Source organism: Taeniopygia guttata, chromosome 32, assembly GCF_048771995.1.
Source record: "Taeniopygia guttata chromosome 32, bTaeGut7.mat, whole genome shotgun sequence".
Lineage (NCBI taxonomy): Eukaryota > Metazoa > Chordata > Aves > Passeriformes > Estrildidae > Taeniopygia > Taeniopygia guttata.
The window spans coordinates 2,854,549-2,879,399 of record NC_133057.1 but is presented as its reverse complement, the minus strand read 5'-3'; the positions used below and the strand labels follow the sequence as shown (position 1 = coordinate 2,879,399).

Below are 24,851 nucleotides of genomic sequence, written 5' to 3'. Positions count from 1 at the left end.
ACAGGAGGACTGGCATGGAGCACCTGCTGGGGTTGGAGGTAAGGCCATGTTGCTGCTGACATCCCTTCCAGAAGGTATCGACCTCCTCTGGCATATCCAGAGTGCTGAAGAGCACTTGGAAGAGCAGATGCACAAAGAGGCAGGGGAAATACACGGTCACCATCTGTGGGACACAGGGCAGCTGGAGGATCTTCCACATCGCCACAGTTGCCTGCAAAGGACAAAGCCCCTCGAGACAGCGCTCAGTGCCGAGGTGTTCGTGTGGCAGGGCCCGAGCACGGGAGGGAGAGGCCCGGAGAGACGCAGGGGGAGCACCGGGCCTGGTGGCCCTGAAGCTGTCCCGAGGCCAGGTTTCAGCCCAGCACCTCAGGCAGGGAGACGCCGTGGGGGAGGGAGGATGGAGAGCTGCTGGAGGGGTGGCTTTGGGGCCAGCAAAGGCAGAAACTCACAGCCAGGGCAAGGACAGCCATGTGGTCCCCATTGGAGGTGCACGTGCTGTGCTCTGGCCAGCTCCCCAGCACATCGAGGAGTTCGAGCATGGCCGGCTCTGCAGTCCTGGGCGAGCACATGATGCTCTTCCACATGGCCAAAGCAGCTCTGTGGGGTCAGAGCTCTGTCTCAGAGGAGTCTGGGACACAGCAGCGTGGCCTGGGTGGCAGCGGGGAGCTGAGCTGCTCTGCCAGCCCTGCCTCTGCCCACTGCCCCTCACTGGGAGCACGCAGGCAGCCCAGCCCTGTGGGGACTGGCCCCTGAGGGGCAGGGGGGAAGCATGGCAGCACGCTGCGGGAATGGCAGGGGCCAGGGCTGGCAAAGGGAGCAGCCAGAGGGCCCTGGAATGCTCTGTTTGTCAGACACCTGGGACAGGCTGTACAGGGTGAAGGGCTGCTGAGCCTTGTGGACACGTGGGCCACGTACCTGTCACACACTGGGGCCACACGCAGGAGAGCCATCACCACGTCAGAGGGCTGTGCCTCTGTCAGATCCAGAAGGGGCCTCTACAGATTGTACTCAGGAAACTCATTGGCCACGAGGATGTACCTCATCATGGCAGGCAGCTGGAGAAGGCAGGGGAGACTTGGAAAGCTGCCAGAGGAAGGAATGTGCCCAGCTGCCCCAGAGAAGTGCTTCCCTTGCCACCACACTGCCATGGCCTCAAAGGCTTCCAGGGAACAGCAGGCGTGGCTTGGGAAGCCAAGTAATTGCTGGGAAGAAAAAAGCCAGGCCACAGGCTGCTCACTTGCTTTGGGCTGGAAGGACCCTCCTCCACAAGCATATCCAGCAGGGCAGCACTGGTCTTGGTTTTGAAGATGGGAGAGTACGCTCTGACCACAGTGCCCACGACGCTGCTCTCTTCCTCCCGAATCCTCTTCATGAATTTGCAAACCATCTGTAGCAGAAGGGCAAGAAGCCCGGGATGTTGCATGGAGTGCTCCAAGCACAGTGCTGGGCTGAGCAGTGCCAGCAGGCCCAGCCCAGGTGGGGATGGCTGCAGGTACCTGCGCTGCTCTGCGGAAGCGGCCACGGGTGCGTTCCTGCTCTCGTGTGCGCTGCACGGCTGCACCTGGCAAAGAGCGAGCGCAGCCCGAGCTGAGGGGCTGCGGGAGAGGCCGGAGAACACAGCCCAGCCCTGCGCTGCCCAGGCAGGGACAGCCCCGCGCCGCCCCAGGGCATGGAGCACGGCTGTGGGGTGTCTGCCCGGCCCCTATTCCATCCTGTCCATGGGCATGGCCCCAGGGGATGGGATGGGATGGGATGGGATGGGATGGGATGGGATGGGATGGGATGGGATGGGATGGGATGGGATGGGATGGGATGGGATTGGGGCCAAGCTGGCTGCAGGCACCAGCCCTGTGGCCCAGCTCTTCCACTCACCCTTCTGTGGTGGCTGGAACTGCTCCACCTCTTCAGGCTGCTGTGCTGGGGCAGCTCCAGGGCCTTCTTTCTCCTCCTTCCCCAAGGCCAGCTTGGGCACGCTCGCAGGTTTGTGCTCTACGTCACTGCCTGGATTCATGGCTACTTGCAGAAGGTGAAAAGGAAAAGGTCTGAGTCAGCAAGTGTTGCAGTTGTGCCTTGAGGACACCTGCAAGAGTGAAGTCTTGGCAAGGCTACAGGACAGCAAGTCCTGCACTCTGGTCTTGGGGGCTCCAGCCACAAGGACAGGAGACTCCTGTCAAGGACGGTGCAAAGCAAATACCACAGTCTGTCCTCGAGAGCAGCTGCAGAAGAGATGCCTTGGGAAGGCCAGAGGTCACCAAGTGTTCTGGTCTGGCCACGAGGTCACCTGCAGGAGTAATACCTCGGGAAAGCTCCAGGTCAGCAAGGAACGAGTGGCTGTGCGAGGGCTCCTCACAGCACCGCTCTCTCCATCCTGTCCTGTCGCGTGCACAGAGCACTGTGGAGTGGCCTTGTCACTGCCAACACCTATGCCACAGCATGTCACAAAGGGCCCTTGGATACCCTGTCCCGTTCCATTCCACGCTGACCATGCTGCACCGTGTCACAAAGGGCCCTTGCATGCACTGCCACCTGCCCTGGGGCCACCCCCAGCCCCCCAGAGTGGCCCAGGTTGGAAGGAATGCCTTGCCCCAGGTGTGTCAGACAGCCCAACAGGATCTTTAGGAACGGCTCAGACCATCAGCAAACGCTGCCCTGCTCTGCGGGCTCAGAGCAGCAGGAGCCCCCAGGGCTGCCGACGCAGCCGCGGCGGGAAGGGCACGGGGCCCTGCACAGAAGCTGGCACGGCCTCCTCGGGACACGTCCCACATGGTGGCCATCCTAAGCACGGCCGTGTGACACAGACCAGGAACGTGTGGGCCAGGGCAGGAATGCTGCTCTGAGCCTGGGGCCCGGGGAGCGCTGACATCAGCCGCTGAGGCACAGTCCCCGCCGAAGCAGAGTTCCCCCGAGCCCTGGCAGCACCGGTGCCCGTCTGCTGCCCCAGAAACCTGTGCCCCAAAAGGGCTTCTCTGCCAGAGGGCAGCCAAAGCTGGTGTGTGTTGCAGCATTTTTCAGAGAAAGAGGACATGAGTTATGAGATTTGAGCTACTCCAGTCTAGGCCTCAGATTTGGGCCTTGTGAGGCCTTCAAGCCTCTGACGCAGTTAGAAATTCAGAGCTTGTGGCGCAAATAGAAATAGTATTAAGGTGTGACAGGGACCACTGGGCTGTCTGGGTGTGAATTAGTATACGTTTATAGTGTAAGGCTCAAGGCACTTTAAGGAAAAGGTAAACAATGTTAGCCTACCAGAGTGCCTTTGTTTCTGTAAACTATGTAGAAGCTTATATAAACTACCATCTTATCTCGAATAAACGGAACATTTGATTAACCACATTGGTTCAGATCTGCGTTTGTCTTGTCCAGTTTCCCATTTTCCTGAGATTCCCTGGCTTTTGGTGTGCACTGGGGGCTGTGCTCCGTCCTACAGGGGCTGTTGGTAGCAGCACCTGGAGCAACTGGTGGCAACACTTGGTGCGTGTCAGATGTTGTTGCTCCTTCCCGGAATGATTTTTTCATGGAAGGGATTAGCAGCAGCACAGAAACACCAACAGCTACTCAACTTCACAGGACAAAGAGAATCTACCGAAACACTGTCATGTTTCCTTGTGCTTTTGCGTTTTTCTTGCATTCGAAAAGAAAAAGAATTGGCCCAAGCCCCGCTATTCAAATCTCCAGCTGCTGTGTGTCTTCCTGTGGCAGCTCACGTGCAAACACAACTGGCTGCCTGCTCAGCTCGGCACTGGAGGGCCACAAACAGGGAGGGCCCTGGTGAACATCTCTTTGGTCTGGTGGGGCAGCGAGGGCACAGGAGACAAAGACTGCTCCTCCCGAGTTCATGGGGCAACAGAGAGATTTTATTTCCCACGCCCCCCCTTACACAGGGCATTTGAAAGACCAGGCCTGGAAGCTCTCATTGGTTTGAGCTCCACGCCCCTTCAGGTTCTGGCCCGTGAGGTGCCTGCAGTTTTGGGAGATATTTGATTGGTCAAGAGCCCTGTCAATCATGGTAACATCTCACCTTTCTTTATAAAATTCTGTGCATTGTTCTCTGTCACCCATCTGCAAGGGCCCTTTGCAAACATGGTGACAGAGGACAGCGTGCATCTAATTTACACTGGAGCTGCAGCATTCCCCTCCAGGAACTGTTAGGGGAGAACTCAGGCCACAGGCATAATGCTTCTCGGTTACAAATTGAACTTATCTCTAAAAGCAGAAAGCTATTTAACCCTGAGCCCATTTAGCCCTCAGAGAAAAACCCAATTTTAAAAAACAACTTTTAAGCACTTGATCCCTTGGAGAAAAACCGAACCCCCAGAAAACAGTCTGTAAACAGAAAAACTGTTTGTAAACATGAGAAATAATTTGTAAACAAATCAAGTCCTTCTATGAACTGTCCATGAGGCAGGTGATCATTTGTAATGCTGTCTGGGGTTTCCAGTGTCCATATTTTAGGCAGCAGTATTGTACTGTTGTAGGATTTATTGTAAAACATGAGAACAGACTCAGAGGGGAGGAGGGTGTACCCTCAATCCAACCCCTTTCTCCTTTTTTCTTTGTATAATAAATAATAATAGGAACAGAACATGGATTTTGAATACTATTAACTTATGCAAAGTTAACTTATATCTTGAAGCAATGCAAGAATAATTGCTAGAATATTAAGAAAATACATGTTAATACACATACAAGGACTTCTTTACGATAATGATTTACTAAAATATGAATATCGATATAATATTGATATCCAACTGAGACGGACAAAAACTCTCTAAGAGTTTAAAGTTAGAAAATGTATGTTTATTGAGACAGCCGGGCAGTACATGGGATAATTCCCTAATGCACACGGCAAAAATCACAGATATTACAAAGCTTTTTTATTGACAGAAGTCTTGAATACACAAAATATGAATGCATATTCACATCCCAGTCACTTCCTCTGCTCTGGTTCATATGCTAATTGGCAGAAAGGCTATTAAGCATGTGTAGTTCTGTTCCCTGAAATGAGTCAGGGGTCCATTTTGGGGAGGGGTCTCCAAAATGAAGAAGTAAAATAAGTCTTCCTCGTTCTGACCTTTCTGCCTTTCCCATGCACACGTGACAAATGAATCCTTGCCGTTTTCCTGTGCTTAATGGATTCCTAAAGTAGGGGAAGTCTGCAACTGTTTTTGTGTCCCTGAAATCTGTTTGTCACATTCTGTTTCTCATGATAAGCACAGCTACCCAAACATAAAGCTGAGAAGCAATGAGTTAATAGATCCTGGATATCTTATCTAAGATCCAGCTACTGTTAACCAGGAACAAAGCCTATTTATCTACTTCCACTAAGTCAGCAACATCTAATTTAACTATCATCTTAACTTCCTAAAATTCTTAATTCTACCAAATTAATGTCTCACTGGGCATGGGGACAGGGAATGGGAATGGGGACAGGGAATGGGAGTGGTGACAGAGACAGGGAATGGGGACAGGGACCAGGAATGGGGACAGGGAATAGGACTGGGAATGGGGACAGGGACAGGGAATACTGAACAGGGATCAAGAATGGGGTCCGGATTGGTGTGGGAGCAGGACGGGAACGGGACAGGGGGGACATGGGAACAGGCAGGGGCAAGGGGAGTATGGAAGGGGAGTAAGGAATGGGGCAGCCACTGCAGGGGGACCGGGCTATGGGATGGGGACACATGGGGACAGTTCCAGGGCAGGGGGTCCTTGACCAGCTGCCCAGAACCTCCACCAGGGTCTCCCAGTGCAACTGGAGCCGCTCAGCCTGGCGTGCCCAAAACCCTGAGCAACTCCCAGGTCCCTCCCAGGAACCCTCAAGTCCCTCAAACCCAGCATCCCCCACATCCCCTGCAAGAACCACCCCCATGTCCCCATCCTTGTCTTAGCTCAACATCTTTATTTTTACTTGCTTTTTAGAGTTTTGAAAGAGCAAAGAGAAATGAAAAGAAAATCCAGGCCAGGGGGGCCAGGAGGATGTGGAGCCCCCAGCCAGGTGTCTTCCCAGCATGGATCAGCAGCACCACGGGTCACCGGGGGTCTGCCCACCGGGGCTCACTGGGGATCATCCAGCACGGATCCTCCCGTGGGGGATGGAGCTGGAGCAGCGCACGGAGCTCTTCCCACACTGGGGCACTCGCAGGGCCGCCCTTCGTGGTGCCTCTGCTGGTTTTGGGTCAAGGCTGAGCTGTGTGATGAGCTCTTCCCACACCTGGGACACTCGTAGGGTGTGGGACATCACCAGGAACAGGGCTGGGATGTGCCCTGGTGCCTGGGACATCACCAGGAGCAGGGCTGGGATGTGCCCTGATGCCTGGGACATCACCAGGAGTGGGGCTGGGATGTGCTCTGGTGCCTGGGACATCACCAGGAGCAGGGCTGGGATGTGCCCTGGTGCCTGGGACATCACCAGGAGTGGGGCTGGGATGTGCCCTGGTGCCTGGGACATCACCAGGAGTGGGGCTGGGATGTGCTCTGATGCCTGGGACATGACAAGGGGTGGTGCTGGCTGGGGTTTGTTTGGTGCCTGTGAAATCCCAAGGGCAGTGTCACAGCGGGGCAGCTCTCAGTGTCCCCAGCAGGTCACAGTGTCCAGTGCAGCCCGTGCCAGCGGTCACTGCGCACACGGGGCAGGCTGGGCTGGACAGGGGACGGGGCAGAAACGCTGCCCCGGGACTGGGGTCTCCCCCTGCCTCTGGGGCACCTTGGGCAGGGCACGGGGCTGCTGCTGGGCCAGGGGAACAGGCCGTGCCCCCCGTCCCCTGCTGCTGGGCCAGGGGGACAGGCCGTGCCCCCTGTCCCCTGCTGCTGGGCCAGGGGGACAGGCCGTGCCCCCCGTCCCCTGCTGCTGGGCCAAGGGGACAGGCCATGCCCCCTGTCCCCTGCTGCTGGGCCAGGGGGACAGGCCGTGCCCCCTGTCCCCTGCTGCTGGGCCAGGGGGGACAGGCTTTGCCTGCTGACAGCTCCCCAGGCCCCTCTGGTGCCTGTCCCACATCCCTGTGGCTCCTGTCCCCACCACTCCCCACCACCTTCACTCCCTCCCTCAAAGCCCCACTCAACCCCTTCACAGTGACCTCTGGAAAGAAAGAATGAAGGAAAGGAAGTGTTGTCTGTTCACCCTGGATGGATGTCAGGCACCCACCAAAGCTGCTCTCTCACTCCCCTCCAGAGATGGACAGGAGAGAGAAAACAGAATGAAGGCTTCATGGGTTGAGCTAAGGACTGGGACAGATCACTCAGCAAATGCCATCATGGGCAAAACATTTTCAAAATTGGAGATATTAATGGAATTTATTGTTATCTGGATCAGGGCAGGATAGTGAGAAGTAAAACAAAGCTTTAAAAACACCTTCTGCCCTTCCCTCCCTCCTTCCCAGCTCTACCTCCCCCCCAGTGGGTGCAGGGAGACAGGGAATGGGGGCTCAGGTCAGTTCATCCCCTGTTGTTTCTCCTGCTGCTCGGGGAGAGGAGTCGTTCCCTGCTGTGCCAGGGGTCCCTCCTGGAGACACTTCTCCATGAACTTCTCCACGGTGAGTTCATCCCACGGACAGCAGTTCTCCACAAACTGCTGCAGCGTGGCTCGCTCTTCCATGGGCTCACAGGTCCTGGCAGGGCCCTGCTCCAGCGTGGGCTCCTCTCCAGGGGTTTGCAGGTCCCTGCCAGCTCCCTGCTCCAGCACAGGTTTCTCACGGGGTCGCAGCCTCTGCTCAGGCATCCCCCTGCCCCGGCACGGGCTCCTGCAGGCGCTGCAGGTGCATCTCTGCCCTCCGTGCCCTCCATGGGCTGCAGGGCCCAGCTGCCTCACCAGGGACTGACCAGGGAATCTCAGGGCAATCAGCTCCAGCAGCTGGAGCAGCTCCTGCCCCTCCTGCCCTGCCCTGCCCTGCCCTGCTCTGGGTGTGTGCAGAGCTGCTCCTCTCACATGTCCTCACCCTGCTCCTCCCTGCTCACAGTCACAGCTCCAGGATCACCCATTTTCTTTTTCTTAAATCTCTTATCCCAAAGGCGTTACCACCATTTCTAACTGGACCAGCCTTGGCCAGCAGCCGGTCTGTCCTGGATCCAGCTGGAATTGACTCTGTGGGACATGGAGGAGCAGCTGCTCTCACAGAAGGTGCTCCTTGAGCCCCTCCCTTACCAAAACCTGTCCATGCAAACCTGGTATAAGTTATAGTAGGGTTTTTATTACCACTAGTAATTCTCATTATTTCTTTTATCTCTATTTTTGCTATCAATAGTACAGTTATTATTACTAGTATTTTTGTCTTTTTGACTCTATATTAATAGTGGCGAGAGTAGAGCTGAAAACAAAGGTACTTCATTGCAAGTAGCAGTTATAGTTTTGTCAGCCTCTTGCCCTGCCCTGTTCTGTGTCATTGCTGTGTGTGAAGCTGCTGGTGCCAGGCCTCCCTATTTCCCTGGTTTGGGAAATTCCATGGCATTGCTCACATGTCAGAAAGAGAGGGCTCATTCCGTTCAAATGGATTTCCTGAGCTCTTCTAGTCCCAGTGTTGGAAGTTTGTTTTCTAACATTGTTGACTTTCTCAGCTTCTGTTAATATTTTTGATTTTATAACAAAATGTTCTTGGATGTGATTGTGCAAGATTCTCTAATCAGCTTTCAGTTTGCTCTTGGATTCCTCAGCGGTGTGTCGGAGCTGAAGGCAGCATTTTGGGTGGAAGGCTTCGGTGGGAGCTCGGATGGCCTCAGCAGCAGCTGGTTTTGCCCATGTGAGCAGAGCTGGCAGAGATGCCGTGCGCTGAACATTCCGCCTCGCCGGCAGCCGCAGTGCCCGGCCGGAGGGAGCTGCGCCGGGCGCTGCGGGCTGTGCCGGGCCGGGCAGGGGCCGCAGCCCCGGCAGGGCCCGGCCATGGACACGGAGCCTTGGCCGGGCAGGGCTCGGGCCCTGCGGCGCCGGGCGGGCGGTGCCGCTCACGGCGGGACCCTGCGGGGCCGGGACAGCGAGAGAGCCCGGGCCGAGCATCAGCCCCGGGGCGGGCACGGCCCGGGAGGGGGCACAGCCCGGGGGTCCCGCAGAGCCCCCCTGCTCCAGAGCCGCGCATCCACAGCGGGGCAGCTGCGGCACTGCGGGGCAGGGAGGAGCCGCAGGGGCGTTCCGAGCGCTCCTTCGGGGCAGCATTTTGTCCCGGGCCGGGGAATTCCCGCGGGCCGGGCGGGCCGGGGCCGTGCCGAGCGCCGCCGCCTTTCCCGGGAGCCGCCGGGCAGAGCTCTCCGCTCGGGGCTGTGAAAAACACCTTCACTCCCCTGTGAAAATTTAAAGAGTTTAATGCAGGACAAGAGGAGACAAGGGCCAGAGAGCAAAGGTTGTTAGGGCCGGGTGCATCTCGGCACTGAGCCGAGAGCACACGGTTATCTCCGGAGATACCCCTTGAATACCTTTTCCCTTACACCAGCCTGTTGCATATTCATAGTCCCTTATGCATAGTAAACTTTTTTCCCAAGCTAATTTACATATTCCAAGAACTGTTTAGCATGGCTCCTCCTCGGTTCCACCTTTTTAGGGCATGTGTATTCCTTCGTTGTGGTTTTGATCCTTTTCTATCATCATCTTCAGTTTTGGCCCCGGCCCACACTGCCTTCAGACGGTGAGTGCTGATGGTTGGCAGATCTGTACAGGTGTCCTCATGCTGTGCTCACTGGATGTTATCCCATCCAAGCAGGCATTTTATCACAAGCATGCTTCTATCAGCTATGGCACTACTATGTTTGAGCTTAATGAATGAACAACAGAAATAAAAACTATATAACAAAGTTATTGAAACACCACACATATAAAATCCAATTGAATATTTGCAAAAAGCCAATATTATAATATGTATCTATAACAGGGCCAAGGGCCGGGTGCCTGCTCGATGGCTCTGAGACAGCAGATTTTATTCTTTCCTGTTCCCCTGACTCTACCACCATCATATCTAGGAATAGTGCCTGTGGATTTTTTTATTGCTTTCTTGCAATTGTTTTTTCGCATGGTGACTGCCACAATCCTTGCTTTTAGTTTGGCTTTGGCCACAGACTTTCTGAGCCTCCTTTAATAAATCATCCAATAATCTGTCATGCCGATCTTCAATTTTTTCCATTATCTGGCCAAGCACAAAGTTAATCCTTAACAAAGCTTTTCTCACATCAGTCTCAGGATCCACTCCGTAACTCTGCCTCCTATTTCTCCCAAGTCTGTCCAACCACTCAGCCGGAGCCTCCCCCCTCCCCTGCTGTGCCCCAAAAGTCCCTCAGCACTTTGCCCTCGAGATGCTGCCCCCCCTATTCCCCCAACCATCAAATAATGATAGTCATCCATATGTTTTCTCCCCTCCTCATAATTTTGACCCCACTCAGGGGGTGCAGTTGGCATTTTCTCCTCCCTGGGGGCGGGCCTGTGGATTTTCTTTACTCCAGGCTTTTATGCCTGCAATTCTGATCATTTCCCTTTCTTCCAGAGAAAATAGTATCTTTATTATCGATGGTATTTCTTCCCAAGTATTAATGTTCGAACTTAAAAATTGGTCTCATTCTTCAGCAGTGCTTGTGGGATCCTCCAAAATCCCTTTGATTTCCTTTTTAAAATTCCTGACCCCAGAAGAAGTCCAAGGAGCATTCACAAACCCAGTTCCACCCCCTCTCATCGGGGCCTCTCTTAGTGGAAATAGATCCATTTCTTTATCCCAGTCTCTTTCTATAGCCTTTCTCCCGTGCTGTGAGGAAGAGTCCGGAGAATGTTGCCTCCTAACTGAACTCCCCGTGTTCCTATAAGGGGCGTCCTCCAGACAGAAAGAGTTTCTCGGAGCCGGGGCTGCGGTTCCCGGGAACGGAGCTGCGGGCAGGAAGGGGTGAGGGCAGGGCCCAGCGCCGAGCCCTGGTCCTGCAAAGGCGGAGCACGGGCAGGGTGTGCTGCCGGCACCGCCACAGGAGGGGCAGTGCCGGGGGTCCCAGCCGGGAGCGAGCTCGGCCCGCACGCGGTGAAGGGCGGCCGGGCCGGTGGTGCCCAGCAGCGGCAAAGCAGCAGCGGCGGTGCCCAGCGCAGCCGGGACGGGCAAAGCCGCCGGGGCCGGGGCAGAGAAATCAGCCGCGGGAGGAGCGCTCCAGGCCGGGCCGGGCGGAGCGGCGGGAGCCCGGCAGGAGCAGCCGGGCGGGCCGGGGCCGGGGCCGGCCGGGCAGCCGCGAGCAGCGGGACGGGGCCGGGCCCAGAGGCTGCGGGCGGCGGAGCGGGGCCCGGGAGGGCTGCGGCGGGCGGCGGGGCGGGGAGCGGCAGAGCGGCCGCTGCGGGCAGTGGGCTCACAGCCGGGCCAGGAACCGGGGCAGGAGCAGCCGCTGAGAGCAGCGAACCCGCGCCTGGCACGGCAGCGGGGCCGGAGCGGGCGGCGAGCGGGGCCCGGGACAAGCGGCTCGGGCGCGAGTGGTGCGGGCGCGAACGGGAACGGAGGGGCAGAGTCTGTCAACGATCCCACTCCTTTTCTTTTTCTCTTTTTCCCTCGTGCTCCCCTCCCTTTTCTTTCCCTGTTTTCTTTTCTTTTTTTTTTTTTTTTTTTTTTTTTTTTTTTCTCGGAGGTTTCTGATACTTTAAAGATTTTTATTTTCCTAAAATCTCCTGTCCAACATGTGACATATTCTCTTTCTTCTGAATTAAAAGGTTCATTTGAATTTACAAATACATTGAGAGCCAGACAAATGTAACTTTCAAAAGAGCCATATCTAGGCAAATAAAGATGGTCAGATCTTATTTCCTTTGTTGGCCATTCGAGCGTACAAAATTGTATCATCTTTACCTTGTCCTTTTTTCTGGTACAAGGGGTTTTTTCCCAGTTGACTAACATAACTCCTAGAGGGCTATCTTGGGGTATTTCCGTTGATAATTTTTTACTCCTTTTTTTCTTTCATGCATTCTCCTTACTGGCTTTCTGTCCCTTTTAAAAAAAATTCTTTTCCCAAGATTTTATATAATGGTCCTCTGCCTCTGTTTCCCACTTTCTCTAACAACCTGAATACCACCTTCTTTCAACTACACAAAAAGTCCTTTCTCTCACAATATCATTCATCACAATCCACCTCCCTCCAAGGAGATAAAGTAAAGCTCAAAATAAACAATCTACATTACATATACTTCCATTCATCTACATTTACTCACTTTTATTTTTCACTCACTCTCACAACAAGATACCTTTTACTATGTCCATCATATGTCCATCAGACCATAATGTCCATTGCTATGTCCATGCTGTCCATCAGATCATAACCTCCATCTGTCGGTCACACACCAGGGGAACAGAGCGAGGCTGCCTAAATAGGGCAGGACCCTCTTCCTCACCCTGACTCTCCCAAGGCCCCGGCAGAGAGGTGTTAGAAACCATCCTTTGCTACCATAATTGTGAAAAACGCCAAGCACTTGTCTTTTAAAATGTAAATAATAATAACATGGTTATTAAAATAGTAATACAATTAGAGTAATAAAAATTTAGAGCTAGGACAACTACAAGACAATAAAAAGCAAAGAATTATGGATGTACAAATGCTCTCGGGCACTTAAGCCACAACCTTTTGAACTAAGCATACCTTGTGAACAAAGGAATCACCCTTAAAACTACACTCTTGCATATTCATATATACTTCATGGCTATGCATACATTCTATTTAAAAAAAAGAAACAATCTATGTCAATTGTTTCCTTTATTCCCCATGGTATCTTCGAGTCTGAGCAAGGCCTGAAGAAATTAGCTTCTTCTGACAAGAAAACCATAAATTCCTCTTCTCCGGAAGATTTAGGTGTTCTGTGATGGTTACGTCAAAGTGAGTATTTCATTCCTTAAAAAAAAAACCAACAAAAAAACAACCACATACATAGTTTCTCTTTTAACTACTAAAGCTTCATTTTAACCACAAAACTAAATTTACCATACTATTAAAATGTTAATACAGTACTACTAATAAAGCTAACATAATACATATAGTAACTATCTGCAACGAGCCATATAATATGTATTTTTAAAGTTGGGTGTCTTCTGGATTATCCCCGGAAAGAGCCCATCTCTGCACAGAGCCACGTTTTTCATTTGTAAATGAGGTCTTTCTTCCTCTGCCATCTGTGGTTTCCCCAGCCCCGGCTGTGGCTTCTGGTCTTTTAAATCTTTAAGAATCTTTCTGTACAAGCACAACTGACTTGATGTATATTTTATATAAGCACGAATTATTCCATAACATATATTACAGTGGGGATGCAGAGATCCCCCTGCGGGTCCGTGGGGATGCAGAGATCCCCCTGCGGGTCCGTGGGGATGCAGAGATCCCCCTGCAGGTCCGTGGGGATGCAGAGATCCCCCTGCAGGTCCGTGGGGATGCAGAGATCCCCCTGCAGCCCCTGGAGGAGCCAGGCTGGAGCTCGGCGATGCCTGAGAGGAGGCTGTGACCCCGTGGGCAGAGGGGCCCCGCTGGAGCAGCCTGGCCTGGCAGGACCGAGCCCGTGGCACAGTGACCCACGCTGCAGCACTTGGAGGGGGCTGTGGCCCAGGGGATGGACTCGGCTCGGAGAAGTTCCTGGAGAAGTCTCGGCTGGGAGAGAGCGCAGGGTGCAGCAGGGAACGACTCCTGTCCCTGAGCAGAGGGAGAAGCCGCGGGGGATGAGCTGAGCACGGCCCCATTCCCTGTCTCCTGCCCTGCCGGGGGAGGAGGTGCAGCTGGGAGCAGGGAGCCGTGGGGAAAGCTGCATTTAAGGCTCTGCACTGACTTCTCCTCATCCTGCTCTGAGTCTTTGCAGTTTTCTGCCAGAAATCTCTCCCCTCCCCCGCTCACCCACAGGGCTTTGGGCAGGTTTCCCTTTTTGGGGGAAATCAAAGCGAAGCACCGATGCACTAATGAGGGGCAGGAGAAGGGAGGCTCCCGGGCTTCCCGCAGAGCCGGAGGCACGGAAGGCGCAGGGCCGGGAAAGCCGTGGCGGGAGGTGCGGAGAAGTTTGTTTGTGTGGGCAGCTCAATCCCGCCTCGGGCCCGGGCCCGTCCCGGGGCTGTTGCTCATCTCCGGCTTTGCCCTCACGCAGCGCGGGGGGCCCTGAGAGCGCGGGGCGAGTCTGGGCCGTGCGCAGAGCCCGCCCCCAGCTCGCTGCCATTGGCCGCTGGTGCCGTCAGTCGCGGTTGCGGCGCGCTGATTGGTGGGAGCGGGGCGCAGCACGGCCCCGGCGGCGGGCTGAGGGCGGCCGTGGGCGGGCAGCGGCGCCATTGGCGCCGGGAGCGTCTGTGCGGGCCCGGGAGCGGCGGCAGCGGCCGGAGCGCGGTGAGGCGGCGGCGGCGGAGCTCGGAGGCGGCCCCGGCGCAGGTGGGAGCCGCGCTGGGTTCTGCGGGGGCTCGGGGCTGGCTGCGGGCGGAGGGGGCGGCAGGGGGCTGCGGCGGGTCGGTGGTGCCGTGTCCGGGCCGTGCCGGCCCCGGGCTGAGGGCGCGGCGGGAGCGGCTGCCCGCGGTCTCCTTCCCGCCGGGGCCTGGGCAGGAGCCGCTGCCGGAGCAGCGCTGGCTCGGCCCGGCTGCTGTGGGTAGGACCGAGGGGGCTGCCCCGCGGCCGGGAGCGTGCGGGGAAATTCCCGTCGCCGGAGGTTTCTGTGGCCGGAGGAGAGCGAGGAGTCCTGTAAAAGTGACTTTATTGCCGAGCAGGGGGAGAGGCCGTGGGGCATTTGCCGTGCGCTCTCTGCCATGGTTGTAGTCCGCAGCCTCCTTTTTATCCTCATTTTCCCGGCCGCATCTCCCTCTGCCTTTGCCCTGAAGCGATATTCGGACTAAATAAATAGACTCCACAACTCGAGGTAGTTATGAAGTGGGTATGTATGGGAGCGCTCGGCACAAGTGAGATCACTCTCCGAAGTCTTGTGCCCCGAGCTGAAGTTTGCCCCCTGACTTTATTCACAAAGGTGTTACATATGCAATACATTACACAATTTTTCTATGCATATTCAACCCCTGGCCCCGCCTGTCTTCGCTTCCCATGCTAAATAGGTCCACGCCTTTCTGGGCACGCGTAGTTCTTTGTGAGGGTTTCTTATGGGGGTCCCTGGTGGTCTTTTTATTTATATCCTAGTCTTCCTCAGCATTGAACTTTTGAACTCTCCTCCTCTGCGCTTGCGCTTTTGGTCCTTTGCTCTCTTATCTGGATAAGTTCATCATTTTTGACATACTGGCGACATAGGGCTTCCTCGTCTGGGGTCTTAGCATTCTTTGTCCATTCCGGTATTTGTCCTTTGCAAGCAGCTTTAGAGATCTTTGTTTTTCTTTCCTATGCCCTTCTGTGCAGGGGTTTTTTTAAAATTCAACACACAATTCTACAAACATAATACATTCATTTCTGATACACTCATTTTTGATACATTCTTTTTATACATCTATTTTTGATACATTAATTTCTGATACATTCATTTTGTTAGTTTAAGTGATCTCTGGAAAATCTTTTGTTTCAGTCCCCCCTTTTCTTAAAACATAGTAAATTCTTTTACTACAGGGGTTCTGGTTTCATTCCTAGCTTACTATCATGATAGTCTTCTTTTATCAGGATCCCATGAGTTCTAGAAAGTGAAGTTAGAATGGCTACACGTTGTAACATATTCCAATTCCACACAAGTGTTAAAATAGACATTATCAGACTTATGGTAACCAATATTAGTAAAACAATAATGGGGTGACATAGAGTGTTCATGATGCCCGTCGCAGTCGGTGACCACCCAAACAGTGCATCCCACCAGTTATGACTCCCGTCTTGTTTTATTCTTTGCAGGACTTTGTTTATTTCAGTTACGTCATGATGGACTGTAACTAGAGTTCTCTGCCCATTTTTATGAACCTCCTCTATAATTTTGATTAGATCTTGATGTTTCATTAATTGTTTTACTAGGGTCAGATTCATCCCAATAGTTGTGGGAGGTAATTCATCGTAGGTTGTGTAGTTTGACTTCATTAACTGGTGGGATACGACTGGTGCTGAGTATATAAAATCACACCCGGTAATCTTGATGAAGTTACAAATACAGAAATTTGAATGATTTTTACTAGACAAGGGGACTATGTTTTTATCAATTTCTATAACGTTACACACAGTTCTCAAACACACACAGCCATCGCCTATGTATACTAGTATAGTTTGTTGGTTGTTGTCTGGGTGGATTTCAAAGTGGCAAATACCCTGATCAGTGTCAAGGCATACGTCTTGAGCACTAATCAGATTACTCTCACAGATGAATCCTTGTTGCTCTCGAGCAATGCAAGGCTCTAGGTTGATGGTTTGCCATTTCCCTTGGTTTTTCCAGGCCCATGCTCTGTGTTCTGAGGGGTAGAGTACTGACTTTTCATGACTTAATCCTAGAGCAATGATGGGGTGAATAGTGTGAACCGTGGCATTACGAACGGTGAGCACAAAGGCAGTAGCTGTGGTAGTGGTGGGATCATATGTAAAATTTACCATGGTCCACCAAGACTGGAGGTCTCTCTCAAAGTCTGTAGCACTGTCCCAGACAACTTTTCGTATTTCTACTGGAAACACCCCTTCACTTCCTTCTCTTATGATTAGAGCAGCTGTTGACTGTATCCATAATTGCGCTTGTATACAACTAAGGGCTAAAGATATGTTCTCTTGTGCTCCTCCTAATGCATCTATCAGTAAACTATGGTCATGATCTTCAAAGTTTCTCCATTTTGGCAATACTCTTGAAACTTGCCACTGACTATTTCCCAGTGCTAATAGAGATGACTGTAAGGGTTGTTTTAATTTTGTTAGGTCACTAGTTGCTATAGCTAATTTATTCATCAATATTTCAGAGTCAATCCCGTTTAGAACTCCTAACCCGGTCCCTAAGATCCCAGTCAAATCCCTTTGCATTCTATCTCGGAGGTGTACTCGTTTCTGTAGCCACTTTGTCCATCCTTCGAAGGACGACCTTAGGAAAGGGGAGCAGGCTGGCTGAACTGTCGAGATATTAATTTGCATTAACAGTTCAACGCGTTTAAGGGACCATTCTGGGTTAAATAACAGTTTTTGTTGGCCCGTATTCCTTATAACATATGGCCCGATTTCATAAACTCTAGGTTCAAGATTGGATGGTGTACTTTGGGTTTGCGCTTGAGTGCTGGAGTGGGTCGTAGCTGGTTTGGCTATAGCATTTATTATAAATTTAAAGGACAGCCCAATAGTGTCACGGGCCCAGAGGCAAACCACTTTACTAGTTTGTTCTAATTTGAATTTGCACCAACAGTCTAATTCACTTGGATGGTTGCAAATCTCTTGGCGATCATTTACACTGATTTGAGTCACTTTGTTGTGGGTAGTCCCATTAATCATTCAACACCCTACTTCAATTACTTCTCCTATGGTCCCTTGGAGTGACCACAAACCCTGGTTTTGCCACTCTTGTTGGGTATATATTTGATTACTGTGTATGACCAGAGTTGTTAGATTTAAACCTTCTAAATCGGAAGTTTTTCCCATGGATCCAGTGTATTGAGTAAAGGCTTGGGACCAAGGCCATTTAACGTCGTTCTGACTAGGTTTACCTTCTAATTGTTGGAATGCAGCTAAGATTGTAAACAATATTTCAGTAAAAGTCCCCACCCACCATGACATACTCATTTTGTTCGAGTAAATTTTAGTTTTAGTTCACCATCACCCGGTGTTATCTTCCAAGTGGCTTCTGGAGCTTTCTTAACCCGACTGTGGTGGATCCAGGCGCTTTGTTCTTTAATCTTGATTGCAGTGAAGGTAGTAAGGAGTACTTGGTATGGTCCCTCCCACTGTGGTTCCAGGGCTTTCTCTGTAAGAGACTTAATATATACATAGTCTCCAGGTTGTACATCATGTACTGGTGCATCGAGTCCCGTACCCCGAGTTCCGGCTATATATTTCTCGATTGCTCTAAGTTGTTTATTTAGAGCGATCATATAGGAGGTTAGTGATACGTCCTGGGCAGACGTTCCCTTCTGCACCCCATATGGTCTTCCATAAAGCAATTCAAAAGGGCTCAGTTTTTCTTTGGTCCTGGGTTTGGTTCGAATCCGCAGTAGTGCTAGTGGGAGGGATTGGGGCCATGGCAAATTAGCCTCCTGTCCCAGCTGTACAATTTGTTGTTTGATCAAATGATTCATTTTCTCTACTTGACCACTTGATTGTGGGTTATATGGGGTGTGAAGTTCCCAGTCTATGCCCAAGTATTGGCTCACCTGTTGTACTAATTTTGCAATAAAATGTGATCCTCTATCTGAGGAGATTGTAGCCGGGACCCCAAATCGTGGTATGATTTCTTGTACCAATACCTTAGTTACCTCTCGAGCTTTAGAAGTTCTGGTGGGGAAGGCTTCTGGCCATCCTGAAAAGGTATCTGTTAGGACTAGTAAAAACTTATACCCCCCTTTTCTTGGTAATTCCGTGAAATCAATCTGCCATTGTTGTCCTGGCCCATGGCCCTTCCCAATCTGGCCAAGTTTTGGTTTGGGAATATTCTTGGGGTTTGTCTGGAGGCAAAGATCACATTGTCGAGTCACTTGAGTGATGGTGGCTCGTAAATGTCTAGCTATGATCTTCTCATTCAGATATTTATACAAGGCATCTATTCCCCAATGTGTTTTCTGGTGCTCTTCCCTTACTAGGGACCATAATAAATAGAAGGGTATGACTAACTTTCCTTCTATGGTAGCCCATCCCTCTGAGTTATAATGTCCTTTTTGCTCTTGAATCAATTTTGTGTCTAATTTGTTGTATTTTGGCTTACCTTCGAGGGAAATCTGCCCATCTGGGATCAGTGCTACTTCAGTTATTACCTCCATCCTTGCTGCTTCTTTTGCTTTCCTATCCGCCAGCTCGTTTCCCTCTTCCAGTTCTGAGTTTATCCTCTGGTGTGCCTTAATGTGCATGATCGCTACTTTCTCTGGCAATTGCACTGCTTCCAGAAGTCGCAGTATTTCAGATGCATGTTTAATGTTTTTCCCTTGAGAGTTCAGCAGTCCCCTCTCTTTCCAGATGGCTCCATGAGCGTGCACTATTCCGAAAGCATACTTTGAGTCTGTATATATATTTATCTCTTTCCCTTTTGCCAATTCTAAGGCCCGAGTTAGGGCGAATATTTCGGCCTTTTGTGCAGAGGTATTTGTTGGCAGGGGTCCAGATTCTATTACCTCTTTGCAGGTGGTTACTGCGTACCCGGCGTGCCGTTTTCCATTGACGACATAACTGCTTCCGTCCGTAAACCAGGCTTCTGCATTCTCGAGAGGGGTTTCCTTCAGGTCAGAGCGGCTGGAGTAGGTGGCCTCAATGGTCTCTAGGCAGTCATGCTCCACTGGTTCTCCTCGGTTTCCACTGAGGAAGGAAGCTGGGTTGACAATGTTAGTCACCACTATCTCTACGTCATCTTGTTCTACCATAATAGCTTGGTACCTCAGGAATCGTTGTGGGGAAAGCCAGTGTCCGCCTTTCACCTCCAGTACTGCAGACACCGTGTGAGACACTAGCACAGTCATTCTCTGGCCCAGGGTGAATTTACGTGCTTCTTGGATGTTCATTACAACTGCTGCCACAGCCCTGAGGCACCCAGGCCACCCTTTAGCGGCTGTATCTAACTGTTTAGAGAAATAAGCAACTGCTCTCCGGTATGGACCGAGGTCCTGTGCTAATATTCCCAAGGCAATTCCTTGCTTTTCATGGGAGAACAAAAGGAAAGGCTTACTCACATCTGGCAGTCCCAGAGCTGGAGCTGACATGAGGGCTTTTTTCAGTTGGTTGAAAGCCTGTGTAGTTTCCTTTGTCCACTGGATGTCCCTGCTTTCAGTTGCAATTAGTTCATATAAAGGCTTTACAAGCAGTCCATAATTATAGATCCATAATCTGCACCACCCTGTCATCCCCAGGAAAGTTCGTAACTCCTTTACAGTTTGAGGTTTTGGGGTTTGACATATTGCCTCCTTCCGGCCTTGGCCCAGGCTACGTTGTCCAGCACTGACTTCGTAACCCAGATAAATTACTTTTTGTGTGACTACTTGGGCCTTTTTCCTGGATACCCGGTACCCTTGGAGCCCCAGAAAGTTCAAGAGGCTTACCGTCCAGGCCACGCATGCTTCCTTTGTCCGTGTGGCTATCAGGATGTCATCTACGTACTGTAACAGCTTTCCTTCTTCGGGAGGGGCTTTCCAAGTCTCCAATTCCTTCGCAAGTTGCTCTCCAAACAGAGTGGGTGAATTTTTGTATCCTTGTGGGAGTCTCGTCCACGTAAGTTGGGTCTTCCGCCCACTTTTGGGGCTTTCCCATTCAAATGCAAAAATTTTCTGACTGGCTTCATGGATAGGAAGGCAAAAGAAGGCATCTTTTAAATCTAAAACGGTAAACCAAGTTAATTCGGGTGTTAAGCAAGTTAATAATGTGTAAGGATTGGCTACCACAGGATGCAGGTCCTCAGTTACCTTGTTCACAGCTCGCAGATCTTGTACTAACCGGTATGACCCATCAGGTTTGCGCACTGGTAGGATAGGGGTATTAAAATCGGACTGACATTCCTTGAGAATTCCTAGACGTAAGAAGTTTTCAATTATTGGGCTAATCCCTTCCCTATCCTCCCTCCTCAAGGGATACTGTTTAACCCTGACCGGGTGTTTTCCTTCTTTTAGCCGGATCTGTATAGGGGAAGCATTTTTCGCTCTCCCTGGTACATCAGAGGCCCACACCCCAGGGAATACCTGATCCATTACTTCTCCATTAATTTCAGTTTCTCTCGTGATTTCGTTAGTGGTTAGTATCAAACTTAATATTTCTACATATTTTTGATCGTTTACCTCCAGAGTCATTTCCCCATTTTTAAATGTAATGGTTGCTTGTAATTGTGCTAGCAAATCCCTGCCCAAAAGTGGCTCAGGGGAGTTAGGCATATATAGGAATTTGTGAATCCCCCACTGCTTTCCCAGTTTGTATTTGAGTGGCTTGAAGAAAAATGCCTTTTCAGTTTGGCCAGTCGCACCCGTAACTATAACATAATCATCTCCTATAGGCATCAAAGCTGTATTTAGAACTGAGTATGTAGCCCCAGTGTCAATTAGGAATCTTACTTCTTTCTCCATTTCCCCCAGCTTCAGATTTACAACCAGAGGGCCTGCTGGGGTAGTCTCCTCCGGTCCTCCCTAATCTTCTTGCACATGGGCCACCATTGCCCCCCTTTGATTCCCTTGACCATTTTGTTTCCATTCTGGACAGTCCCTCTTCCAATGGCCCTGTTTCCGACAGTTTGCACATTGATTTCTGCCCAATCGGGGGGGGCCCTGCCTGGATGGCTCCTGCCTGTTTCCATGTTTTCCTCTCCGCTCCTCCTGTACTATTGCTACTAAATTTTTCATCCCTCGCTTATATCCTTCCTCCCTGTTGCTAAAGACCCCCCAGGCTTCTCCCAGTAGATTTTCTAGATTCCGGGCGTTTTCTCCTCGAATCTTCTGGAGCTTGCGCCTGATATCCCCTGTGGACTGTCCCAAAAATAGATTAACTAGTTGCTGTATTCCCACCTCAGATGCAGGGTCTAGTGGTGTATAGCGCCGCATTGCATTTCTCAAACGGTCTAGGAACTCTGTGGGGGATTCCGAGGGTCCCTGTTTGATGGCATATAGAGCTGACCAATTTATGGTCTTAGGAATTGCTCTTTCCACTCCCAATATTACCCAGTCTTGGTACTTTTTTAGCTTTTGTCTCTCTTCTAGCTGATTTGGGTTCCAGCCTGGGTCTTGAAGTGGAAAATGTTCCCTTAGATCTACTTCTTGTTCTCTAAAATGGTCTGCTACCAGATCTCCTGCTGTTTTTAGAACCAACTGCTTTTCTGTTTCAGTGAACGCATCTAATAACAATTGAATGTCACCCCAGTCTGGGTTGTGTTGCTTCATAATGTATCGTAAACGTTTAGCAGTGTTGACTGGGTCATTTCGGTAATCTCCTGCAACCCTTTCCCATGCTTCCAAATCAAGGGTGGAGAATGGTACCCTGACTAGTACCTTTTCTCCCTCTGATGTCACTGTCTCTCTTAAAGGGGCTTGCAGTATCTGTCCTCTGGTTCGGGATGCAATTGGGCTATCTGTAGGGGTTAGAGCGTGTGTTCTTTCTGAAGGAAGAGAAGGGGTGGGTGGAACAGGTGTATGTGATGCAGGTGCTGCAGGTGCAGCAGGTGCTGCAGGTGCTGCAGGTACTGCAGGTACTGCAGGTACTGCAGGTAATTCAGGTGATGCTGGTGGGGTGGGCTGGGGAGTATGTAGTGGAGGTATTAGTGGTGATGCCTGTCCTGAGTTCTCACCTCTTCCTTCTTGCCTTCTTAGGTGAGGACTAAATAAATTACTTAGATCTTGTTCTTGCTCTTCTAGTGCTGTGCGATAAACTTTATCTGTCCTGGTGCACCTCTGTCCTATACTACAGGCTGAGCAGCACCGTTTAAGTTTCCCCATTTTGCCTCTGTTTTCTCTTTCCAGAGCCAGAACGAGGGGATCAGAGGGGGCCCTGATGCCACAGTCCCTTTGCCACTCAGGGTTATTTCTAAGGGAGAAAAACATATCACAATAAGAAACTTCCTCCCATTTCCCTTCCCTTCGTAAAAATAGCATCAATTGCAGCAAGGTATTATACTCCAATGTACCTGTAGGAGGCCATCTGGCCCCCTCCTCTAGGCGATAGAGTGGCCACCAATGGGAGCAATATTTGATCAAGCTCTTTTTGTTTTCCACGCCCCCTTTACCTGCTATTTCCTTCCAGTGAGCTAAGATACACCCTAATGGGCTGGCCTTGGATATTTCTGTACTTTGTTTTGCTCCCATTATGCCTCCTAGAGCCTTACAAATGTAATCCAGTAATCCAGGCCACTGGGGAGGGAAGAAGAGAAACAAAAAAAATTTTTTTTTTTTTTTTTTTTTTTTTTTTTTTTTGTTAGTTAGGACTCAGCAGCAAATGTTCTTGATTTTGCACAACGACTACCTAGGAACTAGTAATGCTTGTAAGTGGTGTTTGCAAGTCCTGCCTTTTACTAGCTGCGCTAGTAGTTAGCAAGTTTGGGCTGCGTTCTTGCTCACCAGAGACAGCCCGCGCCGCGTCGCGGTATCTTAGCAACAAAAGCGCTGCGCTTTTCCGACCCCGCCGCGTCGCTTAGCAACGCTACGCGGCGACTTCCGGTAGCGCCGAGGCTTCCCGGCCTCGCCGCGTCGCTTAGCAACGCCACGCGGCGACTTCCGGCAGCGCTGAGGCTTCCCGGCTTCGCCGCGTCGCTTAGCAACGCCACGCGGCGACTTCCGGTAGCGCCGAGGCTCTTACTGTTTCACTCACACAGACACACATATATACAAGCACGCACGTCCGGACGTAACAAACACACCACACTGAAACGGAGATCTCTCTTTTTCACCTCGTGAGCTGCACAATCAGCCCTCCTTTAGCCGCGCAATCAGCTCAAAACAAAAAGGAGAGGCGGGGCCTCTCTTTCTCCTCTGGAGCTGCACAATCAGCTCCGGAATTTTAACCCTTTCCTCCCCCTTTAGCCGCGCAATCAGCTCAAAACAAAAGGAGAGGCGGGGCCTCTCTTTCTCCTCTGGAGCTGCACAATCAGCTCCGGAATTTTAACCCTTTCCTCCCCCTTTAGCCGCGCAATCAGCTCAAAACAAAAAAAGGGGGGGAACACCCTCTCCGCCGATCTTACCCTTGGTGGCGGTCTGCTTGCAAGCTCCTTTGGCAAACCTGAGCGCAAGAAGCGTTTTAATGCGACTTATCAGTGCCGTTTTTAAACAAAAGAAAATAATACATACCACTTTTGTCCGTTTATCGACGGGCCGTGCTCTGCTCCCTGTAGTGTACAGCCGAGGTCCAGAATCCCTCCGGGGAAAATGCCCCGCGGCGCCTGAGGGTGTCTGCCCTCCACCGAACCCACAGGTGAGCAGAGAAGTCCTGCCGCGGTCGCCAAATGAAGCGATATTCGGACTAAATAAATAGACTCCACAACTCGAGGTAGTTATGAAGTGGGTATGTATGGGAGCGCTCGGCACAAGTGAGATCACTCTCCGAAGTCTTGTGCCCCGAGCTGAAGTTTGCCCCCTGACTTTATTCACAAAGGTGTTACATATGCAATACATTACACAATTTTTCTATGCATATTCAACCCCTGGCCCCGCCTGTCTTCGCTTCCCATGCTAAATAGGTCCACGCCTTTCTGGGCACGCGTAGTTCTTTGTGAGGGTTTCTTATGGGGGTCCCTGGTGGTCTTTTTATTTATATCCTAGTCTTCCTCAGCATTGAACTTTTGAACTCTCCTCCTCTGCGCTTGCGCTTTTGGTCCTTTGCTCTCTTATCTGGATAAGTTCATCATTTTTGACATGCTGGCGACATAGGGCTTCCTCGTCTGGGGTCTTAGCATTCTTTGTCCATTCCGGTATTTGTCCTTTGCAAGCAGCTTTAGAGATCTTTGTTTTTCTTTCCTATGCCCTTCTGTGCAGGGGTTTTTTTTAAAATTCAACACACAATTCTACAAACATAATACATTCATTTCTGATACACTCATTTTTGATACATTCTTTTTATACATCTATTTTTGATACATTAATTTCTGATACATTCATTTTGTTAGTTTAAGTGATCTCTGGAAAATCTTTTGTTTCAGCCCACGGGCTGAGGCCCTTGGAAGGTTCAGACTTCCCGATGCGCCTGCTGCCTGTCCTCGTTAATATGCACCCTCCTTTTGTATACCAGCCGATATTCATGGCTCTGTTAAGTCTTTGTTCTTCTCCTCGAAGTTCAGGAATGTAGCGGGACTTTGAGCAGCTGTCTGGGTCAATTTTTGACATTTATTGGAACTGAGGGTTTCTCCCGTAGCTTCCTTATCTACAAGTGCCTGG

General features: G+C 51.1%; 1 protein-coding gene across 1 annotated transcript; it reads right to left on the bottom strand.

The window, feature by feature from the left end:
- Window positions 1-17,594: 17,594 nt before the first annotated feature.
- On the bottom strand, window positions 17,595-24,613 carry LOC121468367 (protein NYNRIN-like). Its single transcript, XM_072920536.1, has 2 exons — window positions 23,769-24,613; window positions 17,595-20,326 (listed from the first exon to the last, which is right to left on the bottom strand). The coding sequence occupies exon 2, from the start codon at window positions 19,857-19,859 to the stop codon at window positions 17,595-17,597; it is 2,265 nt and encodes a 754-aa protein (XP_072776637.1). The 5' UTR covers window positions 19,860-20,326; window positions 23,769-24,613.
- Window positions 24,614-24,851: the final 238 nt, after the last annotated feature.

Bases quoted from the DNA above. Each gene is read 5' to 3' on its own strand.
- LOC121468367 (XM_072920536.1), bottom strand. From the start codon at position 19,859: ATGACAGGGTGGTGCAGATTATGGATCTATAATTATGGACTGCTTGTA.